The sequence below is a fragment of the Hesperophylax consimilis genome, chromosome 16 (genome assembly GCF_061612785.1).
Source record: "Hesperophylax consimilis isolate HC1 chromosome 16, BYU_Hcon_1.0, whole genome shotgun sequence".
Classification (NCBI taxonomy): domain Eukaryota; kingdom Metazoa; phylum Arthropoda; class Insecta; order Trichoptera; family Limnephilidae; genus Hesperophylax; species Hesperophylax consimilis.
In genome coordinates, this window is record NC_142851.1 from 13,331,588 (window position 1) to 13,357,449 (window position 25,862).

At 35.1% G+C, this 25,862-nt stretch overlaps 2 protein-coding genes across 2 annotated transcripts in view; one reads left to right on the forward strand and one right to left on the reverse strand.

The window, feature by feature from the left end:
- Window positions 1-25,862, reverse strand: part of lobo (coiled-coil domain-containing protein lost boys) — a 254,168-nt gene that overhangs the window by 225,777 nt on the left and 2,529 nt on the right. The window lies entirely within an intron of this gene.
- Window positions 1,327-25,304, forward strand: dan (protein distal antenna). The gene is made up of 2 exons (XM_089640625.1): window positions 1,327-1,733; window positions 21,875-25,304. Exons 1-2 carry the CDS (start codon window positions 1,651-1,653, stop codon window positions 23,577-23,579), a joined length of 1,788 nt encoding a protein of 595 aa, XP_089496751.1. The 5' UTR covers window positions 1,327-1,650; the 3' UTR covers window positions 23,580-25,304.

The window sequence follows — 25,862 nt, forward strand, 5'->3', positions numbered from 1 at the left end:
TTTTTTATATTGCTTGGTAACATGTTGAATATTTTGGGCACATTGTATTCCAGGGTTCGCTGTCCGTATTTATTGTTGTTTTGGTACAAGCATTCCTTCATTTTTTGTGAACCTAGTATTATGTTCATGTTCGACTTTCCTCCTATATTCAGAGTCAGATATATGCTGAATCAATATTTTGTGCCATAATAAGGCCTGTACCGGTAAGACAGTCAAGTTCCGATACAATAATGATATGTTTCGCCTCTGTGAAAATATCTGTTTTGGAACTAGTAATTTAAACATAGAATTACTAAGAACATTTACAGCATGATTTAGTTTGGAATCTAAGAGCAGTGTTCAGTATATCTACAAGATTTAATAGTTGTCTAAATTTGCTACATATAGACTTATTACATATAGAAGATGACTCTTTTTTGGAAATTATTCAGATCTGCTAATTTCGTAACCTTGCGATTTCAACTTTTGATGGCTTTATAAAGTGTAAAAGACGTGAAAGCAGAACGACTATAACCGATATCAATTGAAAAGTAGATTATTTTTTTTTAATTTAATTTAAGTTTTTTATTATTCACAAGTTGAGTTGAAAATTATGAATGATGATTGTCTCGCACAAATAAAGATGCTTAATTTTTCTTAGGAATATTTATTTAAAATGTATTAATGGAGAGTGGAGAATCTCGGCTCCACCCGTGCAACCCTTAGGCGCGGCGCGGCCAGCCCGGCGCCCCCCGCCCCTCTCCAATCCCCTCCCCGCGGCCACACTCCGCGAACCTGTTAGTTTCTCGGTATTGATCGTAGTGGACAAAGGACGGCGGCCGGACATCGTCTCCCGGCGGCCGCGACTCGCACCAAGCATCAAGCAACCACCCAACCAACAAACTTACTAGAAATCTACGCATACCCGACACGAGATAAGAAGAATCATGCGAAACCACCACAAAACACGAGCGTAAGTCACCAAAAAAACTTTTAAAATTGAATTCCGAACACTTAAAAAGTTGCAAAGTTCCGCGCGCGCGGAAAGTTTGACGAAACTTTTCCCAGCTTTTGCCGACTTTCCCGCCGGTTCTCGGGCGGCGCATGCACCCTGCGACTGCGGTTTTTTATTGGCCGCCCGACCGCTTCATTCATTCGCTTTAAAATGATTAGTTCTGTTGCGGGGGGCGCGGGGCTGGCGGGGGTAAACACGGCCTCGTGGGCCGCTACAATAATCGCAGTTTTTCGTGGACGGTCTCGCGCGGCGGTCGCTCTCCGCTCTCGAACGCTCGCTCCTTTACCGCTACCGATAGTGTCAGCTCTCGTTCCGATCAAGCAGGTACTGTTAACAGTCACCGCTCGGGGTTTCTTCCTCCAAATATTCGCGAAGGGTCACTCCAGTTTGTCTCCCGCAGTGATTAAGTCCTGTGTTGACTTAAAACAAACTTTCTCAATTATTAATTCATTTGTGAAACTTAAACAAACTTTTGTGTCGTTGTTGATAACAATCCCAACTTATAAACATTATTTTGATCAACTTTGTGTCAATATTTTCCGAGAATTTCGCCAGTGATAAAAGTACAGTAGTCGGCGTTGAAACCCGACCGTGTCGCATTGTTTTGATAAATATAAATAATGTCGGCCTGATAATATAATTACTGTTTGTTGTCAATGTCTGCGAGTTCGTGTTTGTTATTTGATATGCCGGGGGCCTTCAACAAGATGGAACTTTTACCGGGCAATATGAACACCAGGTAGGTACTTTATTGTTTGGCGTTTTTATTTAATTTTTGTACACATACCACCGATGTTAAATGTATATTTTTAGAATAATTCCTGTTTATTATTGTTAAATATTTATTTTTCTGAATGAAATTCTTCTTTTGTATGGTTCAATTTAATCCACATTTCAATTAGAATAATCGATTTTTATTGTTCATTGGATCCTTTTTACCTTTTTGTAAAAATATATCTCAATTTATTGTTATCAATTTCAAAAATCTACAAGAGAGCTAAAACTTTACAGTAGTTTAAAATATGATATAACCTAATACAATACAATGTTTTGTTTTATTATTTATAATGATTTCTGATAAATTCATAAATCTTTATCGCCTTCAAATTAAACACTTAAAATATTTTTTTTCACCGAAAACAACAAAGATTTCGTCGGCACCTTTATTTATTACGTCTCTTTAGGTATTAAAGTTCATTAACCATTACAATAAAAGGGTAATATTTAATTAGCTATTTAATTCCGTGCCGTTCACAGGGAAATAAAAAGGGAATTCCCCTTTGAAATAAACTTAAAACAACATAAATTGGCCAATAAACAAACATCAGGTTGACACATCTTTGTATTTGTAATGTGGGTAGGTAGTTCGTATTATTTAATGTGTTCACACAAATAATTACTTGGTTCATAGTTCAAACAATGTTGAACGTGTTAATGTTTATGAATTTATTGCGTACCTGTTGACTAGAAATTAGTGAGTTTAACAAAGTGAACGCTATTATTGAACTTTTTTTAATCAAATGTTTGAGACGGGTCATGTCTAAGAGTCTAAATAGTTGAGACTCAGCGCCTCTTTCACCATCGGAAATTGAGCGAACGCCAAACTATGTACATGTTTTTATCGCACATTTAAAAATAAGTCAGAGCTTTTTCCCGCAAAAATCTACGCATATGTCACTTTGACAGTTAACCCTTCACCGCTCAGCTGTGTTGTTGCAACATAAACTTTGCGCTTGAGAAAAGTTTTTACGTAGATATCAGTTTCATTCGCGAAAAAAGTCGATGGAAAATGAATCTCAAAACACGGTCAGAACTACGAAAGGAACTCTCAAATATGGGTGGAAGAAGAGGTCGGGGTTGTCTCAGAAAGAGATCAAACGGCACATGTCATGTTAGATTGTTAATGTTAATTTTAGCTCACCACCAGTTCTCCAGTCCAAACAAAACAGCTGAAACGAGATGTGTCAATATAATAACGGCATTTGCGGCTGGAATAAATATTGCAACCTAGTAGAAATAGATGCCAAAATATGGGGCTATTTGTTTCACAAAATTAAGAGATATTAAATATTTTGTTGGTAACACTGGTGTTGAAAGGGTTAATTGATAAAATATTCTGCTGTCTTCTGAATATTAATATGAGTAAAATCTTAACATTCTTCTGGGCCCACAGCATTGATATGCTTTCTTTAGTCTGAATACAAAAAAATGCCACTAAGCTCAACCCCACACAAAGCAACAAATACAGACTATACATTAATTTAAGAGATGACTCACCTCTATCAACTATTTACTAACAGGCTGGTTCGACCGTAAAGACAAAATAAACTTATGACAGAAATTAGAGCAAAAAAAGCACTGAACGAATCACAGCATTATTAAAATTAAGTAGCCCCGTCACATTATAAAACGATTATCAGGTACTAAGAACTTTTCAAATAACAAAATTCCAAAAATTACCATGCAATCTGCGGCTTAATTATATAGCGAATTTGTGAGTCTATTTGACAAGACATATACCACAGGATCCCTTTAAATAGCGAGATCTCAATTATGTATCTGAATTCGATATAATATTATTGTTTGTTATACGAAATCACTGCGATAAAGTTGTCGAGGGGTTTGTATTGTGATATCCAGATAAGATTGCCGATATATAATAGAAAACCAAAATAACCCTCGGATAACGTAATCTGCTGCATTATGACATGCCGATAGCTGTCCGATAATGTGGCATTAACAAACTTTCGTAGAAGTAGGTGACCGACAGTCAGTACCTACCGAATTACACAAATACCTAAATATAGTCGCAGTGAATTATTTACATATTACTTACTGTGCAAAGGCCACCAACATTCAGATGAGTTGAATAACCAAACTAGCAGTTTCCAAAACTACACCTTCCCTAATACCGGTTTATTGGCCAATTGGTTCAAAGCGATGAGTTCGCCTACCCAGGGGTCGCAGGTTCAATCCTCTTCTAGCTAATAAATTGTTTTTAAAAGATAGTTTTAATATTGTAACTGGGATTGTTTATTTCTCTTTATTTAAAGATATAAATATTGATATTGCAATAGCCATACTGTCTTCGTACAGTATGGCTATTAAAAATTAGTAAAGCCTCTGATATTTTGCAATGTGCTTCATCAGAACTTCTGTTTAGAATTTAAAGTCAGAAAACTAATTGCATTATACTTCTGTATTGGATAATATATATTCTAAATAAAACTGCACCATTTAAAAATACTAGACATAGACATAGGTGAACTGTCAGAATACAATTTCTTCAGAAATTTTTTCGCATTACATTCGATTGCTTATAAATTAACTGTTTGAACGCATTTCAAAATAAATTACTGTTCTTGAAAGCAAAGACTTTAAAATTTTAGCATTACAAAACGACACAAACGCAATTACAATAACATTTTGGACACAGACAAAGTTAAAGTTTTTAAAGTAGCTTTCTGATGGTTTTATTGTGTAAACTGTAACTAAAAATCTATGGTCACTTCACTTCACAAAAATATTGATTGAAAAATTTGCAAAGCTTGACAAATATTTTTCAAATGCAGATGTTGTTTCATAGAATTATTTCAAAACTTTCGTTATCGTTTATGGTAAATTTTCCATATAAACTGAAAGCGCTGTATTCTCTCTTTCTAGCTCTTTCTAACACACTGATTAAATCATATTTCTCACCTCAATACAAAATGAGATAGCATAACTTTTATGAGGCCTGGGAGATGTCAGGCTGGGAGATATATCTCCCAAAAAGTATAATCTACGATTGATTGTTGTCTGTGAAGAATATCTCCCAAAATTGCCCAAGAGGTTAAATTATAATATTATATAGGGGCCAAGGTGATAACTGCAAATACCGGTCGGCCTACATTCTTCCATGATAATAAGATCGCATCTTTATTTATCTTACAGCCTGATACTTCCAACTTTATAATTGATATCATAGATTCGGTGGATACTAAAATTCAATGTATTTAAAAACAAGTCGCTCGGTTCTCCTTTGGTCGCTTGCAAATACGTTTACTATATTGACGGCGTTACGATATTACGACAAAAGAAAACATCGACGAAGTCAAACAGAAAAAAAAAAGCTGTAATGAAAATGGGGAGGAATAGAAAACGTAGTAAAACAGATAACAAAATACTTCTATGATTACTACCTACTAAAAATTCAGAATCAAACTTACTTATTTCGATTGGTGGTGCGTGGGTGCACGCGTGAAGTGATGCGTACTCCTGCGTTACGCGTAAAAATATTCAAGTAAAATAAAATTTTAATTTTCAAAATTGGAACTGTATAAATCTTATCAGACAAACGATTACGTAGATACCAAATTTATTTTATTAATTAATATTTTTTATTTGAAATGTGTATTTCTTTTGTTAAAATTTTTGACAGGTGTTATATTTTTTGACGTTTACTAACATTTGATATGTGAATTTCTTCTTTTGAAAGTCAATGATCCTTAGGCACATCCGGAGTTAAATTTTGGGTCATGTCAAAACCAGTAGACGCCTTGAAAGGTGATCACTAAACAATAATATGTATTAGGATTAATTAATATTTTTGTGTAGCGCCGTTTTTATGAAAAATAATCTCAAGAGGGATCTGTTAGGGCTATTAGGTGCTAGGTATAATCAGCGCCTTGGCAATACGGCGCCCGGAGCGGAGTGCTCCAATTGCCGTCCTGCTTATAGCGGGTTATCGGTTCGTAGCTCTTTACTTTCTGGGGCTCACGACCTGCCCTGCCTTATCTACTAACTAACTAACCATCACGCTGTTTCCCCGCAAGGATAAGCAGAGAGGACGGGCCGCCAATAAATTCGGTCTTTGCATAATATCCTTGCTTCATTTACATTCATACGTCGAATCATACATAACTTGAGGAAAATGAGTATTGCTGATTTATTAAAATCCGATTAAAAACGGGATTGCAGGCCGCTTCATGTTAAAATTTTAGTACGTTCCTAATAAATCGGAACAGGTATTCATGCACCTGCATTTGTCCGGATAATATACAATGACGAAATGCGAAAATATTAGAATTTTTATGAACACGTGTTCCGACATTGCGAAAACACAATTCGTGTTTAATGAAAGTTTACTAAGAAACCTATTATTTCATTCGTTAGGCTCGCAATCCCGAATTACGAATAATTTGAAGATATTAAGTACAGGGTTTTCCAATAAAAGGTGTTATTTTGATATTCAATCGTAAAAGATCAATGGTTTCGTTGCTTGTGTGGCACGTAGCGCCGTCTTGTTGAAAGTAAACGTTGTCCAGATCATTACCATCCAATTCCGGCCATAAAAAATCATTAATCATTTCTCGATAGCGCAATCCATTCACCGTAACTGTTGCTCCAGCCTCATTTTCGAAAAAGTAAGGTCCAATGACTCCGCCGGACCATAAACCGCACCAAACAGTCGCACGTTGAGGATAGAGAGTCTTTTCAACAATAACTCTTGGGTTTTCCGAGCCCTAGATGCGACAATTTCGCTTGTTGACGAAGCCACCGAGGTGGAAATGCCTCATCACTCAAGATGATTTGCATTTGATTCACTCAAGTGAATTTTAATAATTTCAATGCGTTGTTGAAGCGTGTGTTCCATTTTTATAAATGGCGTAGTTTCTACTTGTCAAATGTCAAAAAATGACAGCTTCAAAAGTAACATCTACCGAAATAGCGGGCTATTCAAAATAACACCTCCTATTGGAAAACCCTGTATTTAGTTTACTTGATCGTGTCATGTCTTCCTCAGGGGTCCCCTATTACTTCCACCATTCACAATCGCCTCATATATTCTGGAAGTAAACGGTCAATTAAGATATACCGTTCATGTCACAAGGTTATTAAACAATTGAACTGATCTTTATTTTTGATTCAAACTAATTCAACTAAGCTGATAGTGAGATTTCATCGGTGTCAATAAATGCAATTCATTTAGCTAATAATTAAACATACTCGTACTATGGGGTTGTCGGTGCATGCGTGGTTTGAAATATTCCAGCGTAATGCGTAAAATTAATCGAATTCAATGAATTTTTATTTAAATTGGAACTGATAAGTATTAAATCATAAAAAACAAGCGATAAAGCAGATAACAAAATCATTTTATTAATTGACTAGCTTTACCCAGCCATACGTGGCTGTGGCTCATTCTGTCTGTTTAGATAGAAAAACAATAGAACTTGTTGCTTTTTTCCAAGAGATGACGCTGTTTTTTTTAAAAAGTATATTTGTCGAACAGATGGCGCTGATGTTATATAAAAACACACGCGTATTATGCAAACGTTGTGTCAAAATTTCAAAGCAATCGTTGAAGAACTTTCCGAAATTTAAGATTTCGAACAAACGAACGTTTAAATTTTTATTTACGTAGGTAATTCTTTATTTGAAATGTGTTCGAGAGATGTCGTAATTTTCCAAGTAACATTAGAAAGGTAAATTTCTTCTTTTGAAGGCAATGATCCTGAGGCAAATATTTTTGTATAAACAATTTCAGCTTCACAAATCCTACAACTACAATATCTCATGATTATACACGGGTCTTCTCTAGAAATAATACATAATAACAATGAATTTAAACAGTGCAGTTTCGCGATAATTCACTTCGATAGCTAAATGAAATGAATACCCGTAAAAATATTCCCCCTTACAATTGCGGTTTAAGGCGATGCCATACGTAGTAATGCAAAATCATGTGTTTTTGGTTTGAAAATTTGGTCGCCTAGAAATGTTTCAGATGCTTTAATGAAATACTGCGAGTAGAATACATCTTGGCCTTTGAAATAATCGAGTATTTTTTTATATAAGTTTTTTCATAAGCCCAGAAAAAATAATGTATAGGCCTATGAAAACTGCTTTAAAGTTCAAAATCTCCTACCCTCGAACCAATTTTCGTATATGCTTTTATTGTATTATGTGGAAAATTAAGTTATTTATAAAATGATCGGAAAAAAATTAAATATTTATGCCTGAACATCCACAAAATAAAATAAAAGGCACTTTTTGGCCATGTTTTTTTCTTGCATAAATCAAAACAGGCGGATGGTGTTAAGCGGGAATTTAAACCTTATCGCCATCTACGTAAGGGGTGTTATTGATAGCGGCTCCATTTAAAATATTACGTTTAATTATGTAAAAAATACTCGATTATTTCAAAAGCCAAGATGTATTATACTTGCGGTATTTATTTAAAGCATCTCAAACATTTCTAGGCGACCAAATTTTCAAACCAAAAACACATGATTTTGCATTACTACGTATGGCATCGCCTTAACAAAACATAGAGCGTTTGACTGGTTATCGTGGCCTGTTAAATCGAGTGCGTTCGGTCTGCCATTTTCCACACATATTTTACATTTTACATAAATAATTGAAAAGTTATGGGTGGCTTAAAATCTCGTAAATGAGCATTAAGTGTTCTAATAAGGGCACAACAAAGCTTCATCATACCCTCTCTCTCTTTTTGATGAAATACGCATGCAATGGAAAGAGGATCTACATGGGAGCCGTCAGCGGCCGGACCATACCGCGATTCAAATGTTGACCATTCTACCATTTAGCGCTTCCTGGAAGGCCCGAGTAGGGCCAACTGGGGGTAAATTGTTTCTGTTTGGCATCCGGCACACGTGGGGTTACCCGGCCCCGTGGTAATCTGCCATGTACCGTGCACACCCGGGTGTCCATCATGCCGCCCTTTGATCTTTCGCACTGTTGCAAACATTACAAATTAAAAATGTTTACTTTTAGAAGAATCCATTTTAATTTAAATTGATTGAAAAATAATAATGGAAAACTCGCTACAATGACTGAAACTTGAATATAGGGTTAACTTTAAAGTCCAATGCATTATCATTTCTGTGCTTTTTTATCTATGAACTTCGGTTCCTAACCCAGGATATGTGATACGTACAATTAATGAGTAGGCAGCATTCTGCTGATGCGCTCATTTCTGATTTCACAATAAGTTTAACATTAATTGAGTTGTTTTAAATTGTTTGCATTAGGTACCTACACACTTAAATCACAGCAGTCGGGTTTATCGTTATTGTAGATATTATACAAACATTCTGTGTATTTATTAAAATTGTTATTTGTCTCGATCAGTACATCTAATCTGTATTCTGTACCTATGTTTTTTTCGAGGGTATGCTAAATAATAATTAGGTTGATTGTTATCAGTTTAATATGTATTAGGTACCTACCGCCCGCTATTCGATATTTATTCAATCTGGCGAGACCGCGAGACATTTCAAAATTAAACAAACATTCGTTCCCGCCAGTTGGGTGGCTAGGAACTAGGTAGGAACCCGCACGGCTCCTTCGTAAATTAATAATTCCTCGAACTGAAGTAGGTACCTAGTACCTACCCGCACGGACACAGTGCGGCTAGGTGCCTCCCACCGCTTGCGTGCCAAACGTACACAAATATCGGCTTCGCATTATCTTCCATTTCAATCTGCCTGCGGTCCCAGCGGCTTTCTGTGTTTTTTTCGCTCCGTCAGTTTTGACCCGAGCTCTCACGTAGAGCTTTTTGCTTATCCGCGGCGGCCCACCCCGGCGGGGTTGGAGGAGAGAGGGGCGGCTGTCCCCTCCGCGGACTTTGAACGGCCATGCCGACCGGCAGGGGTACCGAACAAGCAGATGCGAATGGGCTATTATTTAATTTAATATAAATAAATTATTTGTTTAAATGATGTAATCAACACTGCTGGCTTATTTTGCGTAATGGTCTACGTACGAGTATTTATATTTCATACTGAGTCTGGAGGTTTCGAGTTCCTTTTACGCTTCATCACAAACTGTGGTATAATTTGGAATTACTAGTAAATAAACATTTGTGGCGCTGCGATCGTTCAAAAGGTTTTAATTGGCAACATGGTTAGTCATAATAAAATTATTGTATGTTTAAAAAATCACTATAGTCCAAGTGCATTTTTATTACTTTAGCCACGAAAGGAGACAAGGTTACATCATATTCTAAATTCTAAGGACGGGTTTTTTTAGAGAATTTGAAAAATTAATCAAATTTCACAGTTAATTTTCGAGGACTGTGAAAGTTCTATTATTAATTCAGTTCTTGAAGAACTGGCCCATGTTGATATAATAACAGAAACAGATATAGATAATAGACAAATTAAAATAGCATTTTATTAGATGTTAACTCAAAATAAAAGAAAATCTAAATCACGGATCAAAATTAAAAAACGTTAGAAAAATCGAGTATTTTGTTTTTCCTTGTTTATATAACGAACTGTCAAATTCGAATAGGAAAAAAATGTATTTGAAGAACAAATTTCAAAGAAAAAGCGAGCCATAACCATTAGTGTTGCCATAATAAAATTCATGACGTCAAACTGGAAAAAATCTCTCACAATGCATTATGAAATCAAGACACCATGTCACATGTTCGAACGTTAAATGGTGAGTACCTACCTAGTTGCTTAAGTAAATAAGAAATGGGAATAATATGTATACATTAGACCTACACCCCACACCACATAAAAATAAGCGTTGATAGTAACATTACCTAGTAAAAATTTTACTGGCACCGCTTGTTTCAAGAAAAGAATAACTTCGTTAGAAACTAGCAACAAAGGGGTGTTTTATCAGAAATCTACATATTAGTATTTACATATCATTGCAAAAGACTGCCTACCCCTGCCAAACGCCGACATTTGCGGGGGCGAAATAAGTCTGAGGGGGTCGCCTTGGCCGGGTACCTACCTGATGCGGGCGTCACGTAGCGGGGGGCAACCGCCCGCCCTCCCTCCCCCTCACGCGAGCGCCCCCAGGCAATAACTTCGCGCCCCCGCGGCTCTCGGCGCCGGACCCGCCAAATCCGAAAGGGGACAGCGGGCCCAAAGGGGGACGTGTAGGTAACCGACTACATAACTTAGCATGACTATGACGCGACGATAGGTACCTACTGGCTAGCTGACTACTGGCTGCTTGGGTACATACAGTTTGACAATAAAATAAATTATTAATTACTGTGGCAACATCGATTAAATCCGATTTTGGAACAATTAGTACAAGAAACAAACATTTACGTCGGGGGAGATGAACCAAACATGCACAAAAATGGATTATTAGGTTCATAGTTTGGGAAGTATGGTATGTAAGTACACAAACATTTAATGCTATTAATTAAATATATCATTTATTCTTCAATTGGTTACTATGAATTCAATACTATTATTACTTTATTATGAATTAATTATAATTGTCGTATTCCCTGAAGTTGTATGTTGACAAGAAAAATATTTTTAAATTACTAATGAGCCTCTCTTCCACATGGTACCACCTCTTCTTTGATGTGTAGGTACATTCGAAAGATACAAAAAACATTTATAAATGATTTTTTCCCGCTCACAAAGCGTAAAACTAACTAATTCGAATAATAAAATACAATCAATTCGAATTCGGTAATATTTGAGCACCGTGTTGTTGGTGTTTACACAATGTGAAAAATACAATTACCTTTACCAATTTTACCTTTGAACCGTCTTGGAGTTGCCATTTAATAGGCCAATCAATAAAGAGTTTGAGGTATGCAAAAATTCCCCCGTCGATGAAATTTTTGCAGTCACGTGGAGTATCATTTAGGGATGACGAATGACAAGAGATCCAACAAAATATTTAACGGGAAGTTATTTATTTTTAGCAAAAACTGAAAAAAAGTTATAACTCTCGCTGGAAAAGTACTTCTTTCGAGAACTCTTCACATATTGTTAGTATTAATTAATATCCACCTGATTAAATAGAAATCCAACAATATTTTTGTAGGGAAAGGGTTTTTTTTAAAAGAGATTTGTTTTTTAATTCTATTGTTGCCGGGAAAATTACTCCCTCCAATTTTTGATCACGGAGTGTCTTTATATTGGTGTTTGCTTTATTTAATCAAAAGATCCAACATTTTTTTTCTTTTGGAACATGCTTTTTTGATATCAGTCAAAAATATCGCTCCGGAAAAATACTCCGTCCAATTTTTTTACGCCAAGTTGATGGGATAGCTATGTAAAAACGATTTCTGCAAAGATCCAACAAAATTTTGAACGGCAACCTATTTTTTTTTAATTAATTTCGAACGCACGCTCATTTCGCGTGATTTTTGGATGAACGGGAGCCCGCGGGGTAAGGGGAGGGTGGGGCTAGTCACACGGGGGGCAAGCGAGCCGTTCGGCGCGAGATATAGCTGCCCGCTGCCCGCGGAGTAAGCCGCGGTGGGGACTTGGGGAGGGGTGGGAAGCCGACTTGATGTGTTTTATGGTTGTCCGAAAATGTGAAAAATGCATTGAATATTCCTCAATGGAAGAATGAATGTTTTAAACAAAAATTACAAAAACTGTTTCTATTACTGTAAAAGTGTTTTATAGTAACCATTGAATTATATTAAATTTTACTAATGGTTTATATGCGAAGTGCAATATAAACAAACTCAATATATATTTTTAAATTATTGTGGCATTGTAAATGAGGTTGTTTCATAATTCTCAAATTCTCAATAAAAAGCATCACAAACAGGAATTTCCGAAAGCGTTGTTAAAATCAATGAAAGAGACGTAAAGCTTCTATAATATCAATTTTAATTTTAAAATACTTGCATAATATAATGTTATTTTAACCAATTCATTATTTTGACAACTGCCTATTTATGTGACCGAAAATTAAATGGGTGTAGTTAGTGTGGAATAATAATATTAATTATAAGACATTATAGGTAACTACAATACAATGACAACAATTGGGATCAGTTCTTATTTTTAACGTTTTATTGTTGAATAAAAATCTATTATAATATGAAAAAAAGTTTTACACTTTAAAAACATTACTCTGCGAAACTAAAATTAGAGATCATTTACTAACTGACCAAAAAATATAACAAAAATACAATAAAATAAGGTACAAAGATTGATATTATTTTTGTTATTATAGAAACAGAAGATAGAAAAAATATAGAAATAGGACCACATTTTAAAATACACATTTTGTTCACAATAAGATCATAAGAAATATTTTTTTTTTATTGGTGCCCTTTTTTACTCATTTAAAGTACGCTCTAGCTTGTTTAAATCGCACTTTATGGAACGCGCGTTTTTTAAAGTTACCATGGCAACATCAACAAATCAACAAAATGTGAAGTCTTTAATGTCAACTTTTAACTATAAATCCAACTATTAATCTTATGTGACAGATTGCAAATTAATGTTTGTGTTTTTCATTTCCATGACAACAAGATATTGTGATGTCACATCACGAATTCATTAATAGTTCTTATTTACAAATATTTAATAATAATATCAATATTTATGTTTTCAAAGTGTACCAATAAAAAATAGCGTAAAGTATTCGTGGATAACTGGTCTTTAAAACACTTGCTTTATTTCGAGCACTCGGCTACGCCGTCGTGCTCGAAAAATCGCGCGTGTTTTAAAAACCTGTTTATCCACTTATACTTTAATATACTATTTATACTATCTAGAATCTAGATAAAACAAATAACATGCCCCACATAAAATGTGTTAATTGCGAGGAAAAAAAAAATTAGCTGTTAATATAAAAAAAATCTGTGTTTCTAAAAAGGGTTGTTGAATTAATTCGGATGAAATAATTACGCTGCAAACTTGGATTGTTTTGAAGAAGATGGTTGTTCACTTTGCAAATCATTTTCACTATTATTGTCATAATTTAAAATATTGATGCCAATGTATTTAAGAAAACATATGGGAGGGGATCGAATAATAGGCTTGACTATGGGAAACGGCGGACTAATGACCGAGCCTTTCCACGCGGTGGTTTCGGTTAGTAGTGTTAGTACTGAGCAAACCAATCCGAAACGAAAGCAAAATCAGGGTTGGCACATTGATATTTGGCACTGCTCTGATATTTTTATACGTTAAATTGTAATGTATTCCGGCAATGTCGTCTATTTGTTTTGATATTGGATATGAAAACCACGGCTCTTTTTATATTGCTCTCTTATTCCGCTCCACGGTTAATACGCAATATTTCAGTTTCAAATAAATGGAATTAGATTTATTAATTCAAAAGATGATTTATTAAGTCGGGGGAGACGAAAAAATATGCACTTTGAAATTTTATTTCTTTTATTAATTAACTTACGCGATGTCAATTAGTATGCGGCGCCGTTGTTGTCGCCGTTGTTAAATAACGTAATTCTACCGAATAACGTAATTCTATTTATAAAATATTTCATAGACACTGCTGCCAATCACACAAAATTTAGTATTGCCATGTAAAATTAATAATATCATCATATATAATTCATTCATGTAAGTGAATGTATTATTTATAACTTATAACAAATAATCAACATAAAATTAAATGTAATAATCCGAATTTACAACCAAAAGGAATAAAATGTGATTAAACGTATTCCGTTTGGGTAGTTTAGGTTAGATTAGGCAGAAGAACATGGAAAAAAGCTATTAGCATTAAATCACAAACCAGTCTATACAAACCTAGCGCAGCCCACAAACTATTTGAAAACTGGGATATAACTCTAAATAGGACGCGAGTGGGCGTTATTAAATGGGCAATTTTTTGTTATAGAAAATCACAGTTAGATTAGGTTAGGTTATGTTTATAATTTAATTTAGTACTAAGGAGATTTTATTGAATTAGTTCGTAGGTAGGTACTGTACCTACACCCGCCCTCTGGCTAGGAAATTAACTAGTAGGTACGTTTGTTTTTATTTTGATAAGAATTTATTTTGTGAGGTTGGTATTTCCAGCAAATGTCATATTACTTTGTAGTTGCTTTGAAATCTCGCGAACAAATGGAATATGGCGTTATGATTTTGATTGACAACCGGTGTATTATCGTATATGTGAAATAATTTAAACGAAATAAAAATTTGAAGTGTATATTTTTTTAGGTTTTCCCCAACATTAAGAGTCACTTTTAGTAATAATATAACTAAATTCATGTATCAATTCAAATAAACATTCCATATTTACCGTGAAGCGGAATTCGTAACGTTTACCAAAGTGTGTTATGTTTTGTTATGAATTAAATTATTAATAAAAATGTATTTTAATTATCGTTGAATGTGCCAACCCTTATCATAAAGCAACATTTTTTTATGGTTTTTACCCGGTTTCAGGGCAAATATCAATTCGTTTCAGAATTGTGTTATTAATTATTAACTTATTAACTGCCAACTTTATTTTCGATTTTAATAGAAGTATTGTCATGTTTTTTTCTTTTCAATGTAACTATGTACAAAAAGTTTTTTGAAAAGTGTAATCAATTTATTGATAAAATTGATGAGTTCAGATTCTTTTTCGAATAAAAATGGTCCAATTTACAAAAAGTCCATATTGGATTTATTAATCCATAAGGAATTGTGGTTTGAAAAGCTCGAATTGAAAGCAGATATACGAAGCGTTGTCAATAAACCATGCAATTTGCCCTTTGTTAATTTTACAGACTCTAGAAGCGGCCGTCAAACGCGTAGCGTAGTCCCGAATGGAACTAGCCCTACCCCTCCCCTTACCCCGCGGTCAGCTATATCTCGCGCCGAACGGCTTGCTTCCCCCCGTGCGACTAGCCCCACCCCTCCCCTTACCCCGCGGGCTCCCGTTCATCCAAAAATCACGCGAAATGAGCGTGCGTTCGAAATTAATTTTAAAAAATAGGTTGCCGTTCAAAATTTTGTTGGATCTTTGCAGAAATCGTTTTTACATAGCTATCCCATCAACTTGGCGTAAAAAAATTGGACGGAGTATTTTTCCGGAGCGATATTTTTGACTGATATCAAAAAAGCATGTTCCAAAAGAAAAAAAAGTTGGATCTTTTGATTAAATAAAGCAAACACCAATTTAAAGACACTCCGTGATCAAAAATTGGAGGGAGTAATTTTCCCGGCAACAATAGAATTAAAAAACAAATCTCTTTTAAAAAAAACACTTTCCCTACAAAAATATTGTTGGATTTCTATTTAATCAGGTGGATATTAATTAATACTAACAATATGTGAAGAGTTCTCGAAAGAAGTACTTTTCCAGCGAGAGCTATAATTTTTTTTCAGTTTTTGCTAAAAATAAATAACTTCCCGTTAAATATTTTGTTGGATCTCTTGTCATTTGTCATCCCTAAATGATACTCCACGTGACTGAAAAAATTTCATCGACGGAGGAATTAATGTTTGGGTTAGCCTCATTTTGAGCCTTTATTGACTGGCCTATAAATCTAACTTAGCATAGTGATGGTAGGTACTGGCCATTGGCTATAGTATGGCTACTGAATACTTTGGTAGGTACTCTTCTAGTCGGTAGGTACCGACACCGACTAAGTTTGCGTGGCGTGCTCGAACCAGGACAAGCGTCTAGGGTCTAGGTCCTGTTGCGATAGCGCTGCAGTAAACGAATTGGCCAGTTTGTCAACGCTCGAGTGATCCCATTTGTAGAATAGTACCTACAGGTATTATTATTTTAAAAAGGGCACGTTTTAATACATTTTCCACACACAGCATCGAAATTGTTAGAAAAGTTTTTCAAACTAGTTTAATGTTAAAGTTGAAATAGTTACGGAATTTGAAATTCTGTGAAAAAAACCGTCCTCAGTCTATGAAAAATATGTTTACATTATATTTCTGCAAATGTTAATTACTGCTTTTATGTTTAAAAAATTAATTTATTTTCGTCAAGAATTTTTTTTTCTATTGTTTAGTTTCGGGAATATCTGGTAGGGATTGGGGATCATCCCCAGTATTCCCCTGAAGAACCGCCACTGGGTATAATAATTTATTATTATGTAGGTACTTACCGCAAATATTCATAAATATAATTGAACGTTACAGCAGCGGCAGAAACAAAACAATCAGGAAATTGTTTGTTTTGTACGTTTACTTTTACTTAGCCTTTGAGACATGCAATGAAAGTTTAGACATTATTAGAACTATATTCTGCGAAAAAAGCCTGTGACAGACCACGCTAAGTATATAGTATACTCGCATAGCTTGGCCTATTTCAAAATAACGTTCGCCAAAGCTCATCATACATTCCAAATAGGAATGTATGGCGAGCGATATGCTAAAATAGACTAAGCCTTGAAAATATAGCGCCTTATAGCGCGGTCTGCCACAGGCAAAAGGCTCTCTCTTTTGAATATATTAATAATAATAATAATAATGATTTATTGTCTTCTTTTCTTAGTAACATATAGAGATAATGATATCCTCACTGGGATCTCCCGTGCTGAGGATTTCATTTACATATTATAGTTTAATTATAAGAAATTAATAATACAACAAAGTAACATATGAATTTAATTATAAACATATCATGTAGTATAATTTTTTTAACTAATTTTAAAATAAGTTAGGTTGTGTTTTTTTGTATAGTTCAGTTTAGTAGATTTGGTTTTAGTCTGTGTTTGATATGAGTATATTTTCTATTTCAGATCTCCCTATATTAAGTATCCAGCTTTTTATTTGAGATTTAAATGTTATAATGTTGATGTTTTTAAGTGAGAGTGGTATTTTACTGTAGAGTTTAACACTATGTTATAAAAAGTTTTTTTGCCCAAAAGTTGTATTAGTAGTTATTTGTTGGATAAGTTTTTGACCATGAGATCTAGTGTTTCTATTGTACGTGTTTGTTGTTATTTCTTGGGTTTTATACGTATGAATGTAAATGAGTATAGTTTTAGAATATAGTTGTTTAATTGACATGATGTTAAGATTGGTGAAGATTTCGTCAGTGCTAGTTCTTACAGGAACTTTCAGTATAATTTTCATTATGACTTTTTGAGTTTTAATTAGTTATAGTGGATTAGTGGATTTAGTATATTTTTATTAGAACCGAAATACAATAACTATTGCTGACGTCTGCATAAAATATATATAGCAATAATTACACTCAAAATCCCACCCAATTATGCATATAAATATGTATTATAATTTAAATAATATAATTTCCTTGAGAGTACGTAAGTACGTACGTCGTACACCGATGTACAATACCCGTACTTACAAGTATCAATTGTTCAATGTTGGAAGTTAGAACTTATAGATGTGTTAAGAAAAAGATAATCCTTTTTAATGGAGCAAGCTATGAATTGCTTTATAGTACCTACCTACCTACTAATATTATTTTAGTAGACAATTATTTTAATTCTACATTCTTTTGCATGCCATTCGAAAGGTTCGTGTAACTAATTTAACCCCTTACCGAAAGTTCCCTTTGCTTGATTAATTAATTTGTATGCCGAAACAACTTTGACATTTTTTCCTTTTTATAATAATATTGTGCATAACACTAGTCGATAATCGAAAATTCAAATACCGGAACCAAAGTCGAAGATTCTGCCTCCCCGGCTTACGGTCACTATTTTCATACATTTCTCGCAAGTATTATAAAATTAAATTAAATTATTATCTCCATATATAGTTAGTAATAACATAGATCATTGTAGAAATGTATTATATATTTGTACAGCGCCCTTGAGGTGATTTTGCACAAAAACGGCACTATACAAATCATCCAAATATTATTATTAACGTCTTCCGTAGTTTTACACTAGCGACATCATTTTGCCAATGAAGTGGTTAGGCTAGGTGAAATTTTTCGGTAACTTTAGACTCTTTAGAGGGATTGTTAACAATTTGAATGTCTGGGAAAAGGATATTTCGAATTCCTAATTTTGAGTTGCGAGGTAGGTACAATTCAATCCGCGATGAAGTACTAGAGGTATTTTTTTACTAATGGCTAGAGAAAATTCGCGTTTTTCCACGAATTTTGTTTTGTTTTTTTTTCGAATTTTGTGTTTTTCGGGTTACGCGAAGAATTTCTGGTTCTTTATAATATGCTTTCTAAATATTTCTTTCTCTGTGGTTTTGACAGACATGAATAGCCATAAAATTGAAAGTAGCGAACTTAGGATACCTATGTATGTGTGTACATATACATGTAAAATAAAAATAAATAAAAAACAGTTTATCAACTTCAAATTACCATAAAGTAGCATTTATCATTTTTGTTGCCAAATACCCCGCTCTGCTGAACACCGATTTTCCCAAAAAATCCACAAAAAATTGCATATTGTGTACTATGTTATTGTACACGACATTAGCTTCTTCCGGACAGTCGCACAAAACACATCGTCAAAAAGACCAAAACAAGTGTATGAAATCAATTGTGACTACAATAATATATTCGGGCCGTCTATTAATGTTCAACTATTGGTTGATACTACTTTTTCGCACTTGTCTAGCCCATTCGTCGCACGCCTCTGGGACGAGGCAGGAAGATTGTGAGAGCTTCCTCACCGTGGACAGCTGTTTTCTGCCAATCTTTAAATATTCTTTTCCTTGTACTGTAAAGAAAATCTAATATTATAATTAATTATACTAGATACACCTTTTATGTATACTTCTTCCTATCTACATCATGTAATCTGTTTTTAAAATAATGTTTGTGTTTTACAGCGAAAGTATCATCTGCTACAGTACACCGTACAGTGCATAAATAAACCACCCACGTACAGTGTGGTATGACTAAATCAATTACCTGTATTGAAAGGTTCTGCATTAGTATATAAGGTAACAGTGACAACTCAACACACTTTTGAAAAGTGATATAAAGTCATGAAAAGTGATGAAAAAATCTAGGTTAAATTGGTAACGTTAGGTTAGGTTTATATTTTAGTTTTTTTAATCGCTTTTAAGGCGATGCACTACGTCTCGTAATATTTTAAATTGAGCCGCAATCAATAACAACCCTTACGTAGATGGCGATAAGGTTTAAATTCCCGCTTAACACCATCCGCCTGTTTTGATGTATGCAAGAAAAAAACATGGCCAAAAAGTGCCTTTTATGTTATTTTGTTAATGTTTAGGCATAAATATTTAATTTTTTTCGATCATTTTATAAATAACTTAATTTGCCACATTATACAATAAAATTATAACCGAAAATGGGTTTGTAAGTAGGAGATATTGAACTTTAAAGCAGTTTTCATAGGCCTTATACATTATTTTTTTCTGGGCTTATAAAAAGACTTATCTAAAAAATACTCGAATATTTCAAAGGCCAAGATGTATTCTACTCGCAGTATTTAATTAAAGCATCTGAAACATTTCTAGGCGACCAAATTTTCAAACCAAAAACACATGATTGTGCATTACTACGTATGGCATCGCCTTAATGACTTTATATCACTTTTAAAAAGGTGTGTTGATTTGCCACTGTGTTGAGTGGTCGTGAAACCCGTTTAGACATCAGGGTGTGTGCCCTGCCGCCTGCGCTACTATGCAGATATGTAATGTAGATTGTAAAGCCTCGGGCGGGTGGATGACACAGAGATGAGACAGAGTTTGAGATCACAGGAGAGGGGACGGAGGCGATGGTTGAACGGGATGACGCCAGCGCCAGCGGGACGCAGACGGGAAGCCCGACAGACCGTGAAATCCCGCGTCATGAGTTATCGGCTATCGGCCGCTTGGCGCCGCGCGATAACAAAACCAAATCGGTCAAGATCCTTCCCAACGTCCATTATTATTATTATTATTTGCACTTGTCTCGTTTCTTTGCCTGGCCTCGAAAGATGCCCGTGGACAAACAATACCTCTATTTACGCAATGATTACCTAAGAACCTAAATACTTAATAATATCGGGCCTCAAAACTAAATTATAGTAAGCGTTCAAAAATGGGTTGAAAGAGAGCTCGCTAATATTAAAAAACGATAATAATCAAAAATGGTGAAAATATTTAATAAAATACGACTCGTTTTAAATAGAGCAAAAATCTCTCGACTAATGCTTTAGTTGCATTAAAGATACACTGTGAACTTTTTCATGCTTATAACATATGAAATAACAGAACAAAACGTGTTTTTAAATAATTTTCGGATCTTATTTTGCGATTTTTTTCTATCGAGGGCATTTCATATAATTAAAGTTTCGGAATAACAAATGTATAGATATTATCGTAAAAAATATCGTATATTTTTTTTGGACATCAAAAGTTTACCAAAAACTCTTTATAAATCGGTAGAAATTGGGTATGCGGGGGCCGAGATGCCCTGTTCCACTGCGACAGCCTGGACGAGAGTGTCCTTGTAGTAATAATAATAATATAAAGTAAATAAACTAACCTTGTGTGTCTTGGGTTTATAAGTAAAACATAATACAGATTGCAAATTGCATAGTGCAGGTTGCGAAAAAGGAACTGTCGAACTATTTTTTAAATCCAATGAGCTTATCTATCAAACAACATCTAGTGGCGAAGACATTATTAATTTCTAAAACCTCTAGCATTTTTCAACTAGAATTCTTGTGCCTTGATCATACATTTTCGTAATTTTATAATATAGTGCAGAAAACAGGAATTCAATCCCAATAACCTTCACCACCCCGCCACAAATTAATATGAAACATTTATCTGTTGTTATTAAACAAATAATTGGTTACAACGTAATAATAATCACCCGGAAACATGATCTTCCCATAACTTCGTTTGTTATTGTTAGGTCACAATATGTTTCAGATATTTAAACGGCGGCGGTGGACAATGGGAAAACGTAGAATCGGCGCGGCGCGCGTTGTTTGGTATCGCGCGCAGATCATAATACCGAAGCTGCGCAAACCGTGGTACGCAAGTAGTCAAGCTATTCGGCAATGTCGCTAGAGGCCCTTTGCTTGGAGCAGAATTAATTTTGTGCATAGTTATTGAAAATAATCGTTGTAAAGTAAAAAGAAAAAAAAATCCCTCCCTGACTATCTACCCTCACAAGAATTTTTTTTAGAACTGTAGGCCAATATTCACAATTTATTACTTAAATTTTTTAACATACTTAACATTTAAATTTTGTCTGTTTCAGAGACGGCACTTGCTCCCTCGGCACCACCAGCAAGGGAAAGCGCCCCCTACGTGCCCTCAGCGCCAGTGACAAGATCGATGCCATCCAACGGGTCAATGACGGCGAATCCAAAGCCTCCGTCGCCAGGGATATTGGTGTGCCTGAGTCGACGCTCAGAGGCTGGTGCAAGAATGAAGACAAGCTGAGATACATGTCTTCCCGTCACTCCACTCCAGACACGGACAAGTCCTCGGACGGGATGACCGAGAACACCATGCCAGAAAAAAGAGCCAAGTATGATATTCCTTCGTCAGTGTTGAACTACTCGCACAACTCTCTGGGTCAGAATCAGTTTCCAGAATCCTGTGCCGATCTCTCCGCGCAAACAGCCGGAGATGAAAATGGCTTAGATCTCTCAAGAGTCAAGAAGGACGATATTGATGTCAAACCTGCTGAAATCATACACCCTGATTTTTCTTCATACACGAGATCAACCCTGGACCTAACAAAAAATATGGCCGAGCTCAACAAATTTAATAATGAATTAATGAATAATTCAATGCCCAAAGATAATAAACAGAAAATGGACGCGGGAGCTAACATGTCCATGAGTGCGATAAGCCCCCTCTCCGGACTCAACCACCTATCGGGGCTGTCCGGCCTCGGCCAGAGTCATCTGGGATTAAGCTTTAACGAGATCGCTACTAATCTCAGTTTGATTGCTCAACTAAATCCTAGTCTAAGTGCTCTAACTAACAGTATTAACACAAGTGCCAAAGCATTACGCTCCATTCGATCTCCGAAACCGAGTCACAACTCTACGTCAACGGGCTTGGGTTCTGGTGAAAAACATAAATCTAACAGCAAATCCCACCACCATTCCGATCCTTATGGGGAGAAAAGCAGAACTCCGAGATCGAGCCACGCTTCCTACAAGGATACTCCGATGGATGATACATTGTGGTATTGGTTTAAGAAACAACAAGCCATGCTCAACCTAGCCAACAACCCCACCACCCCAAACCCACTCAACATGCAACACACCGTTCCCTCCAGTAGGAGTAACAAGGAGCAATACCCTTCCCATGCTCCCAAACCTCTTACTTCCCTACCCCCAGTGATCCCTCCATTGGATTCATTGAACAAGAACTCCTGGTTCTGGCAGTATTACAAACAGTTTACCGGTAACTTGGGATTACCTGACAGTAAAATGCCTACAGACCTGGGTGCGCCCTTGAGAGCAGAATCGTACGAAAACATCCTCTACTCCCATCTTACTAAAGAGAAAATGGAAGCACCTGTCGAAGAAACAGCAACTGTTCATCAGGCCGAAGAAAAGCCTGAAGAAATCATCCCCGAACCTTGCGTAACGCCGCCAATCAAAGATCAAATGGAAAAAGAAGGCTGTAAAAATAATATCAAAGTGCGTGCAGTATTGGATAATCTCCTCTTCAATAACAACAACAATGATATCGCTCTCAAGCAGTCTCCAGAGTTGGAAGACGGTGAGAAGGACTCCAACACAGAAAATGAGTTTGGCTGTGAGGTGAACGAAGCACTGGAGCACGGAGAGAAGTTCCTCAAGTGGCTGGAGGCATGCCAGGAGCCCAGTGTGACCAGGATGCAAGTCCACCAACTCAAAGGGCTGCTTAGCAACATCAAGGCTAACGCCGAGAGAAGAAATCAAAACGGTCACGTGAAAGACAGAGTCAGCCGGCGGAAATAATTATTATTCTTGCTGTAAAATAATGTTACCAAATTTTACGATACAAAGATAACATTACAGGGAAAGTCAATTGTTGACGTTTTGTAGATAGATAGACTAATTTACATTATACGAATCTTAGGTATAATTGCCTATAGTATCGGCACCTGCTCTATTTATTCTTTTGCTCAATTTGAATGCTCCTATCAGAAAGTAATTATCTAATAAGTCATTAAAGTTACATTGTGTGAATCAAGTCAGTGTTCAATATTATCAAACCATTAACATTATGGACAGTTTTGTTAGTGATTTTCATTATTTTTTTGTTCCATAAGATAGTAATATAGTTTTTAATTCTCATGCAGGAATTATTGTCAAAGAATTTTTTACTAATTTTATTTTTTTCTAAGTTAATTTTGCAATAATAACTTTACTACTCATATATCATGGATGATAATTATTTAAACATAAATATTAGCTGACATGCTCACCCTTAAAATTATATTTTTTAGTTGTACAAAAGAGCTTCGGCCCCAAAAATGTGATAAGCAAGTAAGTTATAAATTAAATTTATCAAAGAAGCCACCAAAATTATATTTATATATTTTACTTTCAAAATTGACTGCTCCGAATTGAACTGCACCAAATTGACTGCTCCGAATCGAACTGCAACAAATTGACTGCTCCGAATTGAACTGCACCAAATTGACTGCTCCGAATTGAACTGCAGCATATTAACTGCTCCAAATTGAAATGCACTGAGATCTTGATTGTAACCTATCTTTCCGATAAATGTATCATTTATGAGATGAAGGTGAGTTTACAACCATGGCCGACTCTGGGCCAAACGGCGCCTGATGCTAGTAAAAACCTCAAAGTCGGTGTATTGGGTGTCAGGCATTATCAGCGCTTTGGCGCCTTAGCAAGTCGGCGCCCAGAGGGTACTGCTCCAATTGCACCTGCACAAGGCCGGCTCTGTTTACAATTGAGTTATCAACAGTATTGCTTTGTACACACATATATTCATGCCCGAAGGTTTGGTTCGATAGAACATGTTGGCTTGGAACTATGCTTGTCGTTGCGTCCACACGCTTGCAAGCAGCTTGACACAAGATGCCAAAGATATACCACCAAGATGTCCAGTCGAATCGTAAATTTCTATAAACATTGAGCAAGAATTACAGTCCTTGAATCTTTTTCACATCGATATTGAACAAAATACGGGGGTACTGGCCTAACTTCTTAATCCGTAAACTTTAAAATAATGATAAAAGATAAAAAACAAACATGTAAATTATCGACTGTCCTGAACATTTAACTTTGAGTTAGTATTTTAGTCAGCACAGGTTAAATTCGGAGTAGTCCAAGTGTTCTAACCGAAATGGAAAAATAAAAAGTCTTTTAAAAACTATTAACACTCAGTGCAATTCTTTCCTCATTGCATCTTTTTTGAATGGGTAATATTTTATTACCATTTTATTTTGATTTACCAGGGTTTTAAAAATATTATGTTATAGATTTTGCATTTTTATCTACTGTATATTAATAGTGAAAATGAAAATATACTTTTTACGCAATTGTGTTACGCGTAAAGGAGTACAAAAAATAATCTAGTAAATACTATTGTTAATATTTGTATAGATTTAGATGAAGAATTCTCAAGTAATAGTGTATCTAATTGTTTTAATGTCATTTGATGTACAGTTGAGATTTTAATGTGTGATCTTATCGTATAGTTATTTCCATATTACCATTTAAAATAATTTTATTGAATTTAACTAGTTTATAACCTTAAAAAAAGATAAAATGAGCCATACTTGATAAGAATATCAAGAAAATGAAAATAATATGTATGTTTAAGTTTGTTTTGTAAGAAAATTTCTATCTAAATTTTTAAAAAGGTTCCAGTTTTTTTTTATCAATCAAAACAGTAAAGAAATTTCGATTAGACTTCATAGTTTTAAGATTTCAGAAATATTATCGATTATTTATGTTAAAAACTAAAGAATGTGTTATTTGTAAGTTTCCAAGTATTAAAAACTACTTCCAGAAATTCATTCCGATGCAGATATTTTTGCAGCCACTTCAATAAGATAATGTTTCGAGACTTTCTACGCAATCATTCAACCGTATTCAGTGTTTTTAGCCTCTCTGTGTAATTCAATAACAACTTCCAAAGAAGCACAAAAGGCTGAGAATTAAAATGTACCAGTTTCTTCCTTCTCTTCTAACTTCTCATAGATTTCATTTCATGACCTACATAAAAACACATGCAACCCAGTAATAAAAAAACCTGCTGAAAAC

What these genes read in the sequence shown, in the direction of transcription:
- dan (XM_089640625.1), top strand. Translation starts at nt 1,651, where the DNA reads ATGTCTGCGAGTTCGTGTTTGTTATTTGATATGCCGGGGGCCTTCAAC. An exon ending in CCGGGCAATATGAACACCAG is followed by an intron (nt 1,734 to 21,874) that starts GTAGGTACTTTA and finishes TGTCTGTTTCAG; the next exon opens with AGACGGCACTTGCTCCCTCG.